Below are 14,361 nucleotides of genomic sequence, written 5' to 3'. Positions count from 1 at the left end.
ATAAAAAGCAAATTAAACCATTGAGCTTAATTGAAAGTAAACACACGCCTTTATTACAATGACCACTCTGAATTCACAGAGAAACCCCCGTTTATTTCTATTTCTGACTATGACTGACAAACGACTGCATTCCAGGTCAAACATGGATAAGGCTCAGCGCGGGCAGTAGTCAGTTAGCCAAGCGGAAAATTGGAAAATTTAAGCTACAGTGAGTGATTAGCTAAGTCAAATATGAAACAAAAAGCTCTGTCTCCCCAGTGAATTCTTTCTGAAGTCTAATCTTTCATTCAGAGAAAATGATTTCACTTCAGTGGACTCTCCAAATATACGCTAACCTTATCACAGCTCACGCTAGCAGATAAAACTGACCATCTTCGGCAAATTCACTTGTGCACTTTAGCGTAAAGAAGTCCTGTCATTGTTTTTACTATCAGCACAGGCCCCCAACTATTTTCCCATCAATTTATCCATTTTGTAGTCACACCTCGGCCCCTCTCCATCTTCTCCTCTTTCTTGAGCTGCAAACTCTGTAACTAATTGGATCTGGCATGGTCTGTAATGACTTTGCACTCTATGGGGAGCTTTGGAAAAAAAAATATCACCCTTCATTTCTTCTGGCATCACTCAAGTGACCACAAACTGAACTCCAGCGACATGTACGTCAATCCTGCATCCAAAATTGAAAAGACAGCAAAATGTAGAGGACACAGTTGATCTCAGGTTTGATGAAGTTATATGGATGCACTGCTACACTGTGCACTTTGTGTTACTGCACGTGTGTGTGTGTGTGTGTGTGTGTGTATGAGTACACTGACTAGTTTGGACTGAGCAGGGCTAAGACTTATATTACCCAATATTAGTTCTGTGTGAATTTTTAATTTCTTTAGGTTAATGACTCCTTTTTTAAACATTTGTAAATAATAATATTATATAATTTAAAAAAGCTAAAATAATGATGCCAATTCATTCATCTATACTGCTTATCCTTTGAGGGATACAGAGGGGTCATTGTTGATACAGGGCGAGAGTCGGGGGTGCATCCTGGACAGGCCACCGGTGAACTGTTTCCCAGTGCCAACACATAGACACTCACATTTATCACCTAAGGTCAATATCCAATTAACCAAACTTTTGGAATCTAGGGAGGAAGCCTCGTAGACCAGTGGGCTAATTGATTTACTTTTCTTTTAGTAGTTAAAACAAGAGAAAGATAATCAGTACATGATCTAACATCTGCATCAAACATTCTTCCAAGCTTGGTAATTAAAAATGCTGCAATTAGAGATTTAAAAGACAAACAGTGTTGCCTGTCTGGCCTCAATAAGTTAAGCTGTTCCACAGTTTCAGTCTCTGGTCGCCCTCAGACACCAGCTATGATCTGTGAGTAACCAGCAGAGCTACATCCTCTGATCTGAATGAACGCCCAGGCACAGAGGAGAGAGATACGTCCTTGATGTCGTTTGAATTGAGGACATTTTTTCCTTTGAAATTGATGAGTGGAATTTTGAAATCAAGGCAGGTTGGCGAGTACAGGAGTAATGTGCTCATATTTCTTAGTGGCTGTTGCATCCGAACAGCACCTCATTGCTTATTGTGGATTCATTTGACAGTCACTGATTATAGATTGTTATCGAGGTGCTCTCCACACATCTTGTACATCTAGTTACTGTACAGCTTGAGGAGGGAGTAGGGAAAGAACCAGAGCAGGAGAACTCTGCAAACCTTTTCCATCGTGCCTGTTGCCTCCAGTCAAATTGAGCTGTCAGATGCAGAGGAGTTCAATTCTAAATTCAGCACGGCTCGGCTGTAAGTAACTGTATAAAGCTTGGAAATTCAAGTCCATTGGCCAGGGACAAATTTGTCTGTCACTATCAATTATAGGCAAGTTAACTTCTTCTGACAATACAAGCCTGTTTCCACCTCAGCATGTGTCCTGTATTAAATCCCCCATTCCTTCTAAACACCATGTCTTCATGCTGTGAAGGTTTGCAAGGTGCTTTTCCACCTACCTCTTTTTCTCTGCTTCATATCTGCTGAGCAGACGCTGCAGACCCCCACACTTGAAGCCCTGGAAATGGGCTGCAGGGGCACCGACAGTGACAATGTCATAGAAAGCATCTGCAAAGACAGAAAACAGAGTCGATAACATTTTGAATACAGACATGGAAAATAGGACACCTTGAAAACACTGACTGCAATGGACGACCTTGAGGTGTGAATAATGTGATAAAAGTAAAATATCTACGTAAAAGATTCACTTTCAAAGATGTCTTTGATGTACTAATACTAACAACTAGTCAGAGTACCATTTCAAACATGTGCTTCAAATAAAAACAAGAAAACAGGCAAAGTACAACAATAACATTTAAAATCAAAGACAAAAGAAAACAAAATCGCAAAAACCAAAGACAAAATAATGTAAGATCATTTAAAATGAATTGCAAAGAAGGAGGATGAAAAAATAAATCAAGTAAAAGCCCTTCGGTAGGAGTAAGTTTTAAAAGAGATGAAGTGATGGTATCGTATATTGTTATTTACATGATATATGAATATGATAATGCAGCACTGTGTGTGTGTGTCTGTGCCATGTAACATTGTGTGATTATGAGTTATAAATTTGTATCCATCCTACATGGAGGGATCTGATTTCTTCTATTATGAACGTGTTACTTTTAGAATGTCTTTAAAGAGGTTTTATATGGATATGTATGAATAAAATTATTTTATTGGTTTAGGCTAATGTGTTTAATTCAAGTGAGGCTGAACACCATACTTAAACACAGACACAAATGGTTTTATGCACAACAGATATACCATCTGAAAGCACACTAAAAGCACAACATCATTCTGCACTTCACTAGTGTATTTGCTTTTAGTCGTGCATTGTTGTGGTTGACTCATATTGTGCATTTATTGTTTTTCATTTATTACCAGTCCTCTCTCAAGCCATCTACTGGTCTTAATGCAGCGCTGGCCCCGTGTCGAACCACAAGGACGTCCAATGTCACAGCACTTCATCCCATTTTGCACACTGGCATCAAAAGTAAATAAACACTCCACAGACGGCGAGGAAGGCAGCTTACAACAGGCCTGGTTTTAAATGAGTAATGGATGGAGCTGACAATTTAATCAGAGAAACAGTGGAGGGGGGCTTGGGGCTGGACAGGGAAATGTGCTGGTGAAACTTTTGGTGGGGTTTAGTGCCAGGTCTGGTAATGATCACCCCCGGGGAAAGCAACCGTGCACAGCTCTGACCACCAACCAGGGAAAACACAGTTGAGAAATTGAAATTAATGACACAACAAAGCTCCGGGTGTTGCCACAGAGCAGTGAATGATGTGACTAACAACTTCCAATCCCTTAACAACACCACAACGGACCAAACAAGGTTTGATGTTGGGGCTTTGCTGCTATCCACTGCTCCTGCCATTAATTATCCCTGTGCCTTGCCACGAGGCCCCTTGTCCGACACACGTTTGTCCCCTGGAGTTTTCTGACGTCCAAGCTCCCTTAATTGCTTCTTCCACAGCAGAAGTGCACAGGAATACAATGGTGAGCTTCAGAAGTACAATGACCAATTTGTGTTTGATTTGCCTGCTCTACCTCCCACGCCATTCTTTCCTCAATCGATCAGCAGCGGAAGCAGTTCGAGTGCAGAGAGGACAGTCTTAAGTCAGAAGGACTGGTTATAATTCACACTTTACCCCCTTTAACAATGACAGACCATCATTTTACTTGACCTAAATGAGTGCAGAACGATGCTTTCAGTTCAACTCTGTTGAGCTAAGCTTTTTAGGCTGGAAATATTTTTTTCAGTTGTCATTTTAAAGATCGAATTCAGCCGTTCCCAGCAAAACAAATGAAAACTGGGCCCAAAGTGGATTTTTTTTTCCACCCCTAATATCCTTTACTAGTTGGAACATCAATAGCAACAAATGAAAATGAATGGTTCAGTGTTGTCGAGTGGAGTGCATAGCCAAACTCAAGGAAATGCATCACTTCAGAAAAATCAAATGGAACAATAGAGCAATTGACTACGGCTGGAAGCTGAGACTCGGCTGCATGAAGGAGCTGGATGGTGTTTCCTGGGTCTGACTGATTGCAATCATTTGTTTCATGTGCTTTTCAAATCACAGTAAATGTGTTACTCAGCCCATTTTGGGGCAACCTTCTTGTTAGCGGTCATTTAACACAGAGACCGGTCAGTATGATACAGTATAATTCAACAGCAAACAGTCAGATTGACAACACCTCTCTAAATCTGCATTAGTCTTAGCTAGGTGTACCTAATAAACTGCCAACTGAGTGTCTGATGTTTATGTTTTCAACCCTGTCCGTTTCGTCTGTTTGTTTGTTTTTCTCAGCAGGATTATGGAAAGAGTACAGAAAGATTTCCACAACAATTGATGGAAGGTTCAAATAGATATAAATGTGGTTTCATAAAGGGGTAGGCTTTTTTCCCAGTTGCTGCTATCACCAATGTGTAGCTTAGAAAATATGTATTCAGTAAATAACTAACATATTTATATGCATCTTCTATAGTTGTAGAATGATAGAGGATGTAAGAAAAGGGGAAAGTGTAGTGTCAGTGTGTGTCCTTCAGATGTGTTACTCCAGGTACTGATGTCGTAGTGTGGCGTTCTCACACAGACAGATAAAGTATCACCGCCTGGATCTGAGATGAGGTGTGGACTCGAGCCACAGAGGGTTAATATCAGTGAGTCAATCAATTAACTTACAAACTCTTCTTTAAGCTGGTTTTATCTCGTGGTTTCCACCTTTTCTGCGTTGACAGTGTGAAACCGTAGCACGACGGTATGACGACTTGATTTGACTTATCTCATCTGTCATCCCTGATGTCTCTACTGAGAGAACCACAGTTTATGTCAACGTTTGTCACTCTATAACTTCCCATCAATCATCGAGAGCACAGTGGAAATGGAGCCCACTCGCACACATAGCGAGGCAGCAGTTAGCGGCTTTCATACACCGAGACCATTCCAGGACAATGAGAGGCTGTGCCAGCCAGAGAGCGGCACTGCAGGAAACAGCCTGGTCCTACTCTCTGGAAAAACGCAGAGGGCTTCATTAGCGTTTGTTTTTTGGCCATCCTTCCCGGGGCAAGCAGATTCTCACCTTTCAGCCTGGGTGAGGACGAAGCACCCTGTCTGAGCCTGCTGAGGATCCCTGACAGACGGAGAAGTCAGACATAGAGAGATAACAGAAGGAGACAAGCACAGCAGCCTCAGCTCACAGAAGTGTGTGTGTGTGTGTCGTATGTTGCGGCAGCTGTTTAGGTTACAAGTGGACAGACAATTCTGCTCAAACAGTTCAGGTGCTTCGGGAAAAACGAAAAATCAACAGTTCTTATAGCGGCGGAAGTATAATACCTGTTTTTCTGGGGCACGTCACCCTCATCCTCTGCGTGTGCAAGTTTATTGGGATGAACTCCAGAGATTTCTGGGCTTTGCAGCAGCTTGGCTTGAATGAGCGACCTGAAAAAGAAGAGACTTGAGTCAGTCATTTTCTAATGAAGCACAACCGCGCTGGCAATGTTTTCAAAGGTGGGAACATCCCCATTATAGCCGCTTGTGTCACCGAAAGCTCTCGGCATCTGCTTTATATAGCTTTTCTCTCTATTATCCTGTTAATGTGCTTATGAAGAGAGGAACAAAGACACAGAACATAACAAAATGGGCTGATTTCCAAACATTCTCTTTGATTTCCCCATGAAAAGAAAACCTTTGCGCAAATAAATGACTTGAGGTCTCTCAAATAAAGAACTCTGTGACAAACGGCGATACATGTTAAACAAAAGCACCAAATGAAAACCCATTTAAAAGATGTAGAAGTAGCCGAAGTGTGGATTCAATTATATATCGCAGGGATGGGGAGTTTTTCTTTCTACTTTATTGGTACAATATTCAAAGTAAAATGTGGAAAAGGAAAGTACAAAATCTAATGAGGATTTAATTTGCCTCCACTTTGTGGTCGCCTAATAACTACATGCTGAATAAAGAGTACAACCATGTTTCAAATTAGTAAAAATCCAATTTATCCAGCCATTTTCCAACAGAAAGAAGAACTGGAGTAGAAAATGTCAAGTATTACACCAACTACAAATTATTCTCTGCTGTATCAGCGTTGTGATTGAACCTCCAAGCCATTCGCGTGCGATCACTTAACACAGAGCTCCATATATCAGGTAGAGAATGTATCAATTAGAGACGAACAAGAATCTGGAAAGTAGCTCGTTTTCAATCAGCTGCTGGTAACATCCACTAATGTGCAGAGTAATCCTTTAAGCGGAGGATTTTATGCCCTTTGCAGCTAAAAAACATCCAATTAAAAAATTCTGCCAAACGATACTCTTTGTTTGTGGCTTACAGTTAAGCTCAAAATCACAATCTGACTCTCCACGTTGGCTGCCCCGATCTCAAATATGTAAAATAGGGCTGATGAGCCTCTGTAAGACGAGGCTAAGCTTCCAAGAACAGCCGAGACCCAGAGGAGTGTTGATCGCATAATTCACTTAAATAAAAGTATTCAGAACAGGTACAGAACACCCCAAACTTATCTTATTACAGAGTTTAATCTAATTTGGCATTTAAACTTGAGAATGAAATCCCCTGAAGAAACACACGACTTTGGATTTCCTCTCAAAGGAATTCAGCTCATGAAATAAATTCCAAAACCAACAAGAACGGATCCAGTGCAAGTTTCATAATGTGCAGCTTGTATGTGTCAAGTCACAGGAGATATTAAAGAGCACATGTAAAGTGAGTTAAACAATGTTGATGCAATTAACTAAATCCTTACTAAACTGTAACAACTACTGTAAATGAGTGTAATGGAAGTAAATGCTTCAGGACCAACATACAGAGACAATCAACCAAACCCCCATCTGAAGACGTGAGGCAGTTCCAATCTGTAGTCTTGTCTCAACCAACCCTTCTAAATATTATGACTTGTAATATTATTAGCAGCTCATATGTAACAGCCTTTAAGAAGCCATGGTTTCTAGCTTGTCCATCTGACATGTGCTGAATTGAACAGAGCTAAACACAGACTCTTTCCTGACGGATCATAAAATACTCCAGAGGAAACGAAGCAGTGTGGCAGCCGCTCTGTGTTCAGGCAGAATAAGAAGAGAAAACCTGGAGCCTGTCACAGATTTTAACACCGTTTGGCAGGTTGAACAAACAAATCCACTGCACCCCCATTACTGTACATAATGCTGAAACCACTGACCCACTCAAGCTGAAATGTGTTACCTCAGAAATGGATAATACTTCTGACTCAGTGGGAGCTGCCAGCGATGTGGCTTATTATTTTCAAGCACTGAAAATCAATCATGTGTTCTCACTATGGCGGCAACAGATTTGCCGCAATTTATTAAAGCACAAAAGTAAACAGATGCTGTTTCTGAACACAGAAGGAACAATCTGTGGAGTAACTAGAGTGAAGACAGACACATCCTTGGATTGGTCTGGGTGTAATGTACTGCTGTGTGTAGCTCTGTACTGTGTCCTCTCTTGCAGATGAAAAGTTATGTTAAATAACTAGTGCAACACACATTTAAGTTAGATATCGTACACATCAAATAAATACATCCAACAGATAAGCTCCACATGTAGAAATTAATATTAGATGCAGATAAACATTAAGACATTTAATAATTCATACGGTCTCAAGCAAACCTTTGTTTTAAGAGCACACCTGGTGTCCACTAGATGTCGACAAGTTGACTGCCAAGGCCGAGACATGCAAACTGTGAGAGGTCCCCGTGGTTAAGTGATGTAATCATTTTCTCAACAGGACACAGAGTCTGCAGCCATGTTAGCAGCTCTGAGGCACAGAGGTCCTTGAGTTCAATGCTAATATCAGCTTGCTGACATGCTCACAGTCACACACCAACATGATTATAAAGTCAAATCTTGGCCTATACTGCTTGTGCAAATTTCTTCACCCAGTTTAGAATAAAACTGGTCTCGTAGTTCACCTCCACACATTTCTGTTTCCAAAGGCTAATGTCCCAGTCAGTGGCTGAGCCGTCGTCCCTGCTCAGTGGGGTCTCACCGTTGGCCGCAGAGCTCGGGGGGGGCAGGTTAATCGAGCTAGTGATTGTTGTAGGTTAGATGAATTAACCGTATCAGATCCCCATCTGTCTGCCCAGGTGGGCTGGCTGTGTGACAGAGGGGCCGGGTGCCAGCAGTGCTGACCAACATCTGGCCTGCATCTCTTCTCTTAATCTTTGCCGTCGTTTCTTTGCCCTGAGCCACTCTTCTGTGCTCCTTTTGATTCCTTCAGAGGGGCCAACAACCAATGTCCTATGCTTTCAAAGGCTTCTGCCTGTGTGCCTGAGAACAAGCTGAGAAGAAAGAAACACACAAGATCACACAGTGCAACAAGCACCACTGGAGGCGTGGAGGTGTCAGGTCAGTCCGATCAATGTAGGCCTGTGTAAGCATGGAAAGGCTTCCGTCTTCATGTTCCTGTGATGCTCAGAGCACAGCAGGTTTTTCCGAATCAATCCACACTCAGATAGGAGGAGTGGACCCATGCTGTGAGTGGTGGGATCAGGCAGTGTTGGAATTAGACGAGTCAGTCATGTCTGAGCTTTTTATCCAATTTATTCCTGTTCACTTTGTATTTTTAAGGTCTGCTCTCATTACTATTGTCACCTGTAAAATGGCAAATAGCAGAGACACAGTGCTGAATCTTTACCTGGAGGAAAGAGCCTGCAAAGAATACACAGAAAATAAGAAATGAGCTTTAGTGTCCATCTTTCTCGCTATCTGAACAATAACTAGTGTTACTGGCGACCACACAGATACCTGACACTGCCCTAATCTACAATGTGGAGCTCTGGGCTTTAAGCTGACGTGCTTGCGCTACCGTAGATCCAACAAACACCGTGCTGACTGGATTATGTATGTGCCTTTAATTGGCCGGCTCGTAAACAAAGCGTAAAGGGATGACTAATTCATGAACAGTTATTAGAGCATCTGAAATATTCGCTGAGGTCAGCTGGTCATTAAAAATGGATATTGTGTTGAACCTAAACAACATGGGGACTCTATCTCAACCTCCCAGAGGAAAGCAGCTCTCCTTCCTCCTTGTGTTCTGATACCTGCAGCTTCTAGAACCGGATTTAGTTTTTTTTTGTACCTACAAATAGAACTTAAATTGGATAAACGTATGCAAAACTCTGCCTGACCCATGAAATGTGCACAGATTACAGATTATTCTCCGTGCATTAAGTCCTCCAGACTTCTTCACTGATAGGTGCATTAGAGTCAGCCTTTGATTAACATAAATGCACAAATAATCCTATTTAAGGACAATTCTCAGAAGACATCTGACTCTGATATGTTGGCAGCTGATCATGGACTATGATTACAACAAGACTACTCACATACTCTTTCATTACTGACAATAGCTCCTCAATTCATTTGTCATTGCTGCTCCCTTCATCTCTATCAGACATTTTCTTACATATAATACTTCTGTATTATGTTACAATGTATTCCTTCTCATCGATGTTGTAAAAACTGTTTTTTTGTTGATGCCTTCAGTTTCAGACGGAATCTATTGCACTTCTGGTCATCCTGGGAGAGGGATCCTTCACATGTGGCTCTCTCTGAGGTTTCTATGTTTTTTCCCCTGTTAATAGTTTTTCCTTACTCTCGTTGTGGGTTAAGCACAAAGGATGCTGCACCTTGTTAAGCTCTATGAGAAAAATTGTGATTTGTGAATATGGGCTATACAAATAACTTTTGATTGATGGATACATATCTTTCATATCATTCATCTGGGCATCACCTTCAATTGGTACAAAATGCCATTGCAAGGATTATTAACGCCTCAAGAAAACATCCACATATCACAGATTCTAGACTCACTGCACTGGTTTCCTGGTTATGTTCGCATATGTGATTTTATTGATGACTTTTCAAGGTCCCTATGTGCCTGCAAACCATCCTAGATGATAGATAATATTATCATTATTATATATCAACATTTGAAAGTAAGAACATACTGATGCGTCCCCTTTTACAGTATGTACATACAATAAAATACTGTTTTTGTCAGGGTTTCTTTCATTTGCTTAATTATCTTTTCACTCTCACTCCCTGTTTCCTCGTCTCTGCTCATCCACTGCTCTTCACCCTCAGCTCTCCACCTTCTCTAATCATATTAGCCATCAGTAATTCATGTGCAGCAGTTTGCCAACCCAGCTTGTTTATGCCTGTCATCCTGTTAAGGTAATGCAGGACTGGATTAGAGTGGGCCGAGAGCTTCTCCCTTTATTGCAACATCTGGGCCACACAGGGAACTTGTCAGGAACTATAATAACCAACGCCACATTATCCACTTCCCTCGCCCTCTGTATCCCCGCCCTCAGAGACCCAGCAGTCAGAGCAGGCCGGCTTAACCACCGACATTATGGCTTATCAGCAAAAGCACCGTATCAGCAAAGAAAAAAGCTGAAGAAACAAATATCTCATTATGGGGTTGAGAGTAAAATTCATCAGGCAGGCTAAATTTAGCATAGGAGGAGAAGGTAACAGAAAAGAAAAGGAAAATGGACAAATGCAGATAGACTTTAATATCTATCCTTCTTTTCCTTAAAGGACAGATAATGTATCATGAACACCTCACAGCTTTTGCACAATAAAAGTCTGCCACTTTAAGTGCTTGTGTACGTATAAAGGCAGCACCTACTTCACTGTTCATATGAAGTTAGAGCTTTCATCCTGTTTTAAGATATATAATCCAAACACAACAAATCAATCTTTTACAAACACACTTTGAACACCTGATGATCACTAATATAATGTGGCATTACAATGTGTTCATTGTTTCCTTGTTGAATTCAACGGGCAGATGACAAAAGCCTAATTACTTTCTTTGTTCACCTTTAAACTAACGTTGCAGAATCATTTTATTATGCAAAATATTTGCAAAAATATTTGCATAGTAAGTAGAGCAGTGAGTATTTGTAAATGAGAAGCAGGATTTATGTTTCTGTTTGTACGTGGCAGAGATTTGTACCAGTTTACATCTGCCCAGAAAACAGTAAATCTAATAAAGCACAGAAGGGCACATGGGCTCACACTCTGCAATTGCACCTAAAGAAACCTGTGTTGCTATGGAAACTCTTTGATGGCAAGTAGATAAACAAACCAACCGCTCACTGAGCTTTCCATCGACTCACATCACCATGTATCTATCCCTCAAGTCAAAGTTGTCCTCTCTCTCTTCACAATGACCTGGACGGGTTTGAGGCCGGCAAAGTGTTTTCACTTTGTCGGCCACTTTACAGACATGACATACCCTACGTCTTTAATGTCATGTCTTTAAAGTAGTGCAATTTTAAAGTAAGAGACTTCTTTCACAACTTACAACACTGAACAGCTCGTTTGACTTCTGAAAAGAACATAGTTGGCAGACCGATCACCTGCCAACCACGGCCAGCTGCTTTACTTGTGCTCTGTCCAAGCACAGCTGTACCCACAATGTTGCATTTCAATTACATTTTGGTTCTTTGGGGAAATTGAAAAAGTTCCCCTGTACATCCAAGGACAAACCGTGATAAGAAGAAATAATTTAGTTTTACTTCTACTGTGAACCAGTCACAGGGCTCGTGGAGTGACAAGGTATGACATCACTGAACAGAGACCTTCAAGAAATCAATGTAACCAAGGACAACCCAGAAGTCTGGACTTTCTCTAACACCATTGTATCAGAAACACGAAAGCTGCAATGATCTGCATTGCGCAGTTTGCATGTGCATAATACATGTGTGGAAACATATCTCATAAATGGACATATCTCTGGGCCTTTAGTTAAATTTTCTAAACAACCAATAATCTCCTTGACCAGGTAGATGTGTAGCTAAAGGGCCGAGACAGATATTCCTCCCCTAATTAAAGAAAAACAGAGTTAACATAGTATCATCAAGCAAAGATTGAAAAAAGAGACGCAGCCTGACGATGATGCCACTGATGACATCGTAAAAAGGTCACGATCCAGCTTGACGGGCACTTGCACTATAGAGAATGCAACAATAGGAAGTGGATTAGGTCATACCAGTAATCTTGTCCAGCTCAGCCAAAGTCTCCTGGTAATAGCCGATGATTCCACCATACCGGGCCATCACCTCCTTCCTGAGGTTGTCCCAATGAGGAGAGAGCTCCCCCAGCTCCCTCAGGTCCTGCACCCTGCACAGAAACACAGGTTTAGAAGGAGCTTTGAGAGATTTAAAGTTTATTTAAAATAGACATTATACATTGTACATAATATTAGGAATGTCAAAAAGGTATGATCATAATGCAGTATCTACATTTCTGCTGCCTTCCCAACAAAAAATTTCCAGTGAGATGCACAAACAAACCATATGGACACATTTCTAGGCCTCAGGTTAGTATCTGGTGTCCGCTTGTCCACTGTGCCCTATCAAACTCTTCCCCTGCCCCTGCCATTTTTTCCCCATCACTTATATGACAAACCCATCTGGACTTTAGTGGTGACACTGGAGTGATTGGTTGCCTTTCATGGAGCTGTGCCTGCGGCCCAAGGCCAAAATCCTCTGAGCTGCTTGGTTAGAAAATACGAGGCCAGGATGAGTGTGCGTCTGTGTCTGTTTGTGGGTGCGAGTGCTGATTTCCAACTAGGAGCACGGCCTCTTTCATTGGCTCATGATTTGCATCTAACAGGCGACATCAAATGGACAGATATCATTCAGAAACCAGTCCTCCAGCAATCACTGAAAAGTAAATTGTAGTGATATTATAGAGATTGGAGGTTGGAGGAGGTTTAACACGCGGTTATGTGCATTACTTTCATGATAACGAGACCAATTTTCTGTGATTACACCTCATGCATTTTGTATTCTGTGTGCCTTTAAATGAAAGGCTGCATGTATAAATGCTGGTTGCTTCGACTTATTGTTAAGACCAGGCATAATTGCTTGAATGCATAATGTAGTAGTTTATTCTTTGTTGTAGTTCAACCACTATAACAACACATTATCTGCTGATCGTCTCTCCAGACGATTCCTTGGTTTCCTCCAGGTGAGGAAGTTATTTTTAGATTACTTTGAAGTATTTCAATACACAGCAGAGGGCGATGGAAATGATGCCAGAGAGAGAGGGAGAGACAGAGAGAGGAAGAGAGGGAGAGGAAGAGAGCGAGAGAGAGGGAGAGAGGGAGAGAGGTAGAGAGAGAGAGGGATAGAGGGAGAGGCCAAACTTACAAAAAACAAACAATAGACTTCATCCACAGTGAGAAAGACATTTTTTTGTTTTCATGGAAAAACATGCTGTGGTTGAATTATTTAAATGTAATCATGTTTTTCACCAGAGCTACACAGACTTGTCGATGTTATTAGATTTTTGAAGACAGATCAGCTCATGTGTCGCTTGTGTCACCTGATGAAGTAGCAGGAAATTGCAGCACTGACATATCAAAGTAGAATTAAGGTCACTCGTGAACAAAGTGTCCATTGTGTGCAGCAGTTTCCCCTCCGGAGATTACTGATAAGCCTTTTTTTTTTTTTTTTTTTTAAACTCAGCAAATAAGGAGGCTGTGTCAACGTCTCTGTTTGTTTGTCTGTCTATTGGTTAGCAGGATTACACAAAGCAGATTCAAATAGAAAACCGGATCTGGTGAATTTGAACGTGGTTCAATTTATCTGGCTTTGTTAAGGGGGGGTGGGGGCGTGGCAGACTAGCTGCAAGACGAGCATTAAGCTAATTTTCTTAGTTTTCTGTCCAGCTCAGAAATCTCATGGAGGAATATTTCAAACCCTTAAATCTAAGTAAAATTTACTGTATGGGTGAACGCCCGTGGAGTAAAGTGAGAGGGAAAAACCCATTTGCAAATGACATTTAATCCACTTTTCTAGCCTGGCAAAGAGGAAATTAGAGGGTTGAATAACAAATGGTTATCTTTTGTCTCTTTCGTGTTCTGAAACAAATCCGCCGCTGGAAATAACCTCTCAGGGCGCCACATGCTGAGCGACTCTGCCGACACGTTCTGGAGGTGGAGGAAAGTTAGTTATGCTTGTGGCATTTGGGAGATAGAGGTAAGTACATGAGATTATAACAAGCACAGGAACACGCCCGCAGCACCGGGGGCTCCACAGGAACACTCGTCAGTTCAGAGATCGGATTGTTTGAAGGAAGCATTATTTATATTTTTGGCTTGTGCTTGACACCATTCTTGAATGCAAATGGATTTAAACTGAGACCAGGGGTGAATATACATGTATGTTTATTCAAAAGGTGCTGGGTGAAAAATTCGCAGGGATGAGATTTGCATTTATGTAAACGAGAAGCTCAGAAACATTTATTT

General features: G+C 41.3%; 1 protein-coding gene across 1 annotated transcript in view; it reads right to left on the bottom strand.

Moving 5' to 3' along the window:
- inpp4b (inositol polyphosphate-4-phosphatase type II B) overlaps positions 1–14,361 on the bottom strand; it is a 71,857-nt gene that overhangs the window by 25,302 nt on the left and 32,194 nt on the right. The window contains exons 5-7 of the mRNA XM_061089201.1: positions 12,097–12,227; positions 5,391–5,495; positions 2,010–2,118 (exon numbers count right to left, since the gene is read on the bottom strand). Coding sequence (XP_060945184.1) covers positions 2,010–2,118; positions 5,391–5,495; positions 12,097–12,227 — 345 coding nt within the window. The remainder of the gene's footprint in view (positions 1–2,009; positions 2,119–5,390; positions 5,496–12,096; positions 12,228–14,361) is intronic.

The sequence above is a fragment of the Limanda limanda genome, chromosome 2, assembly GCF_963576545.1.
Source record: "Limanda limanda chromosome 2, fLimLim1.1, whole genome shotgun sequence".
In the NCBI taxonomy this organism is placed as follows: domain Eukaryota; kingdom Metazoa; phylum Chordata; class Actinopteri; order Pleuronectiformes; family Pleuronectidae; genus Limanda; species Limanda limanda.
This window is presented reverse-complemented; position numbering and strand designations above follow the sequence as displayed.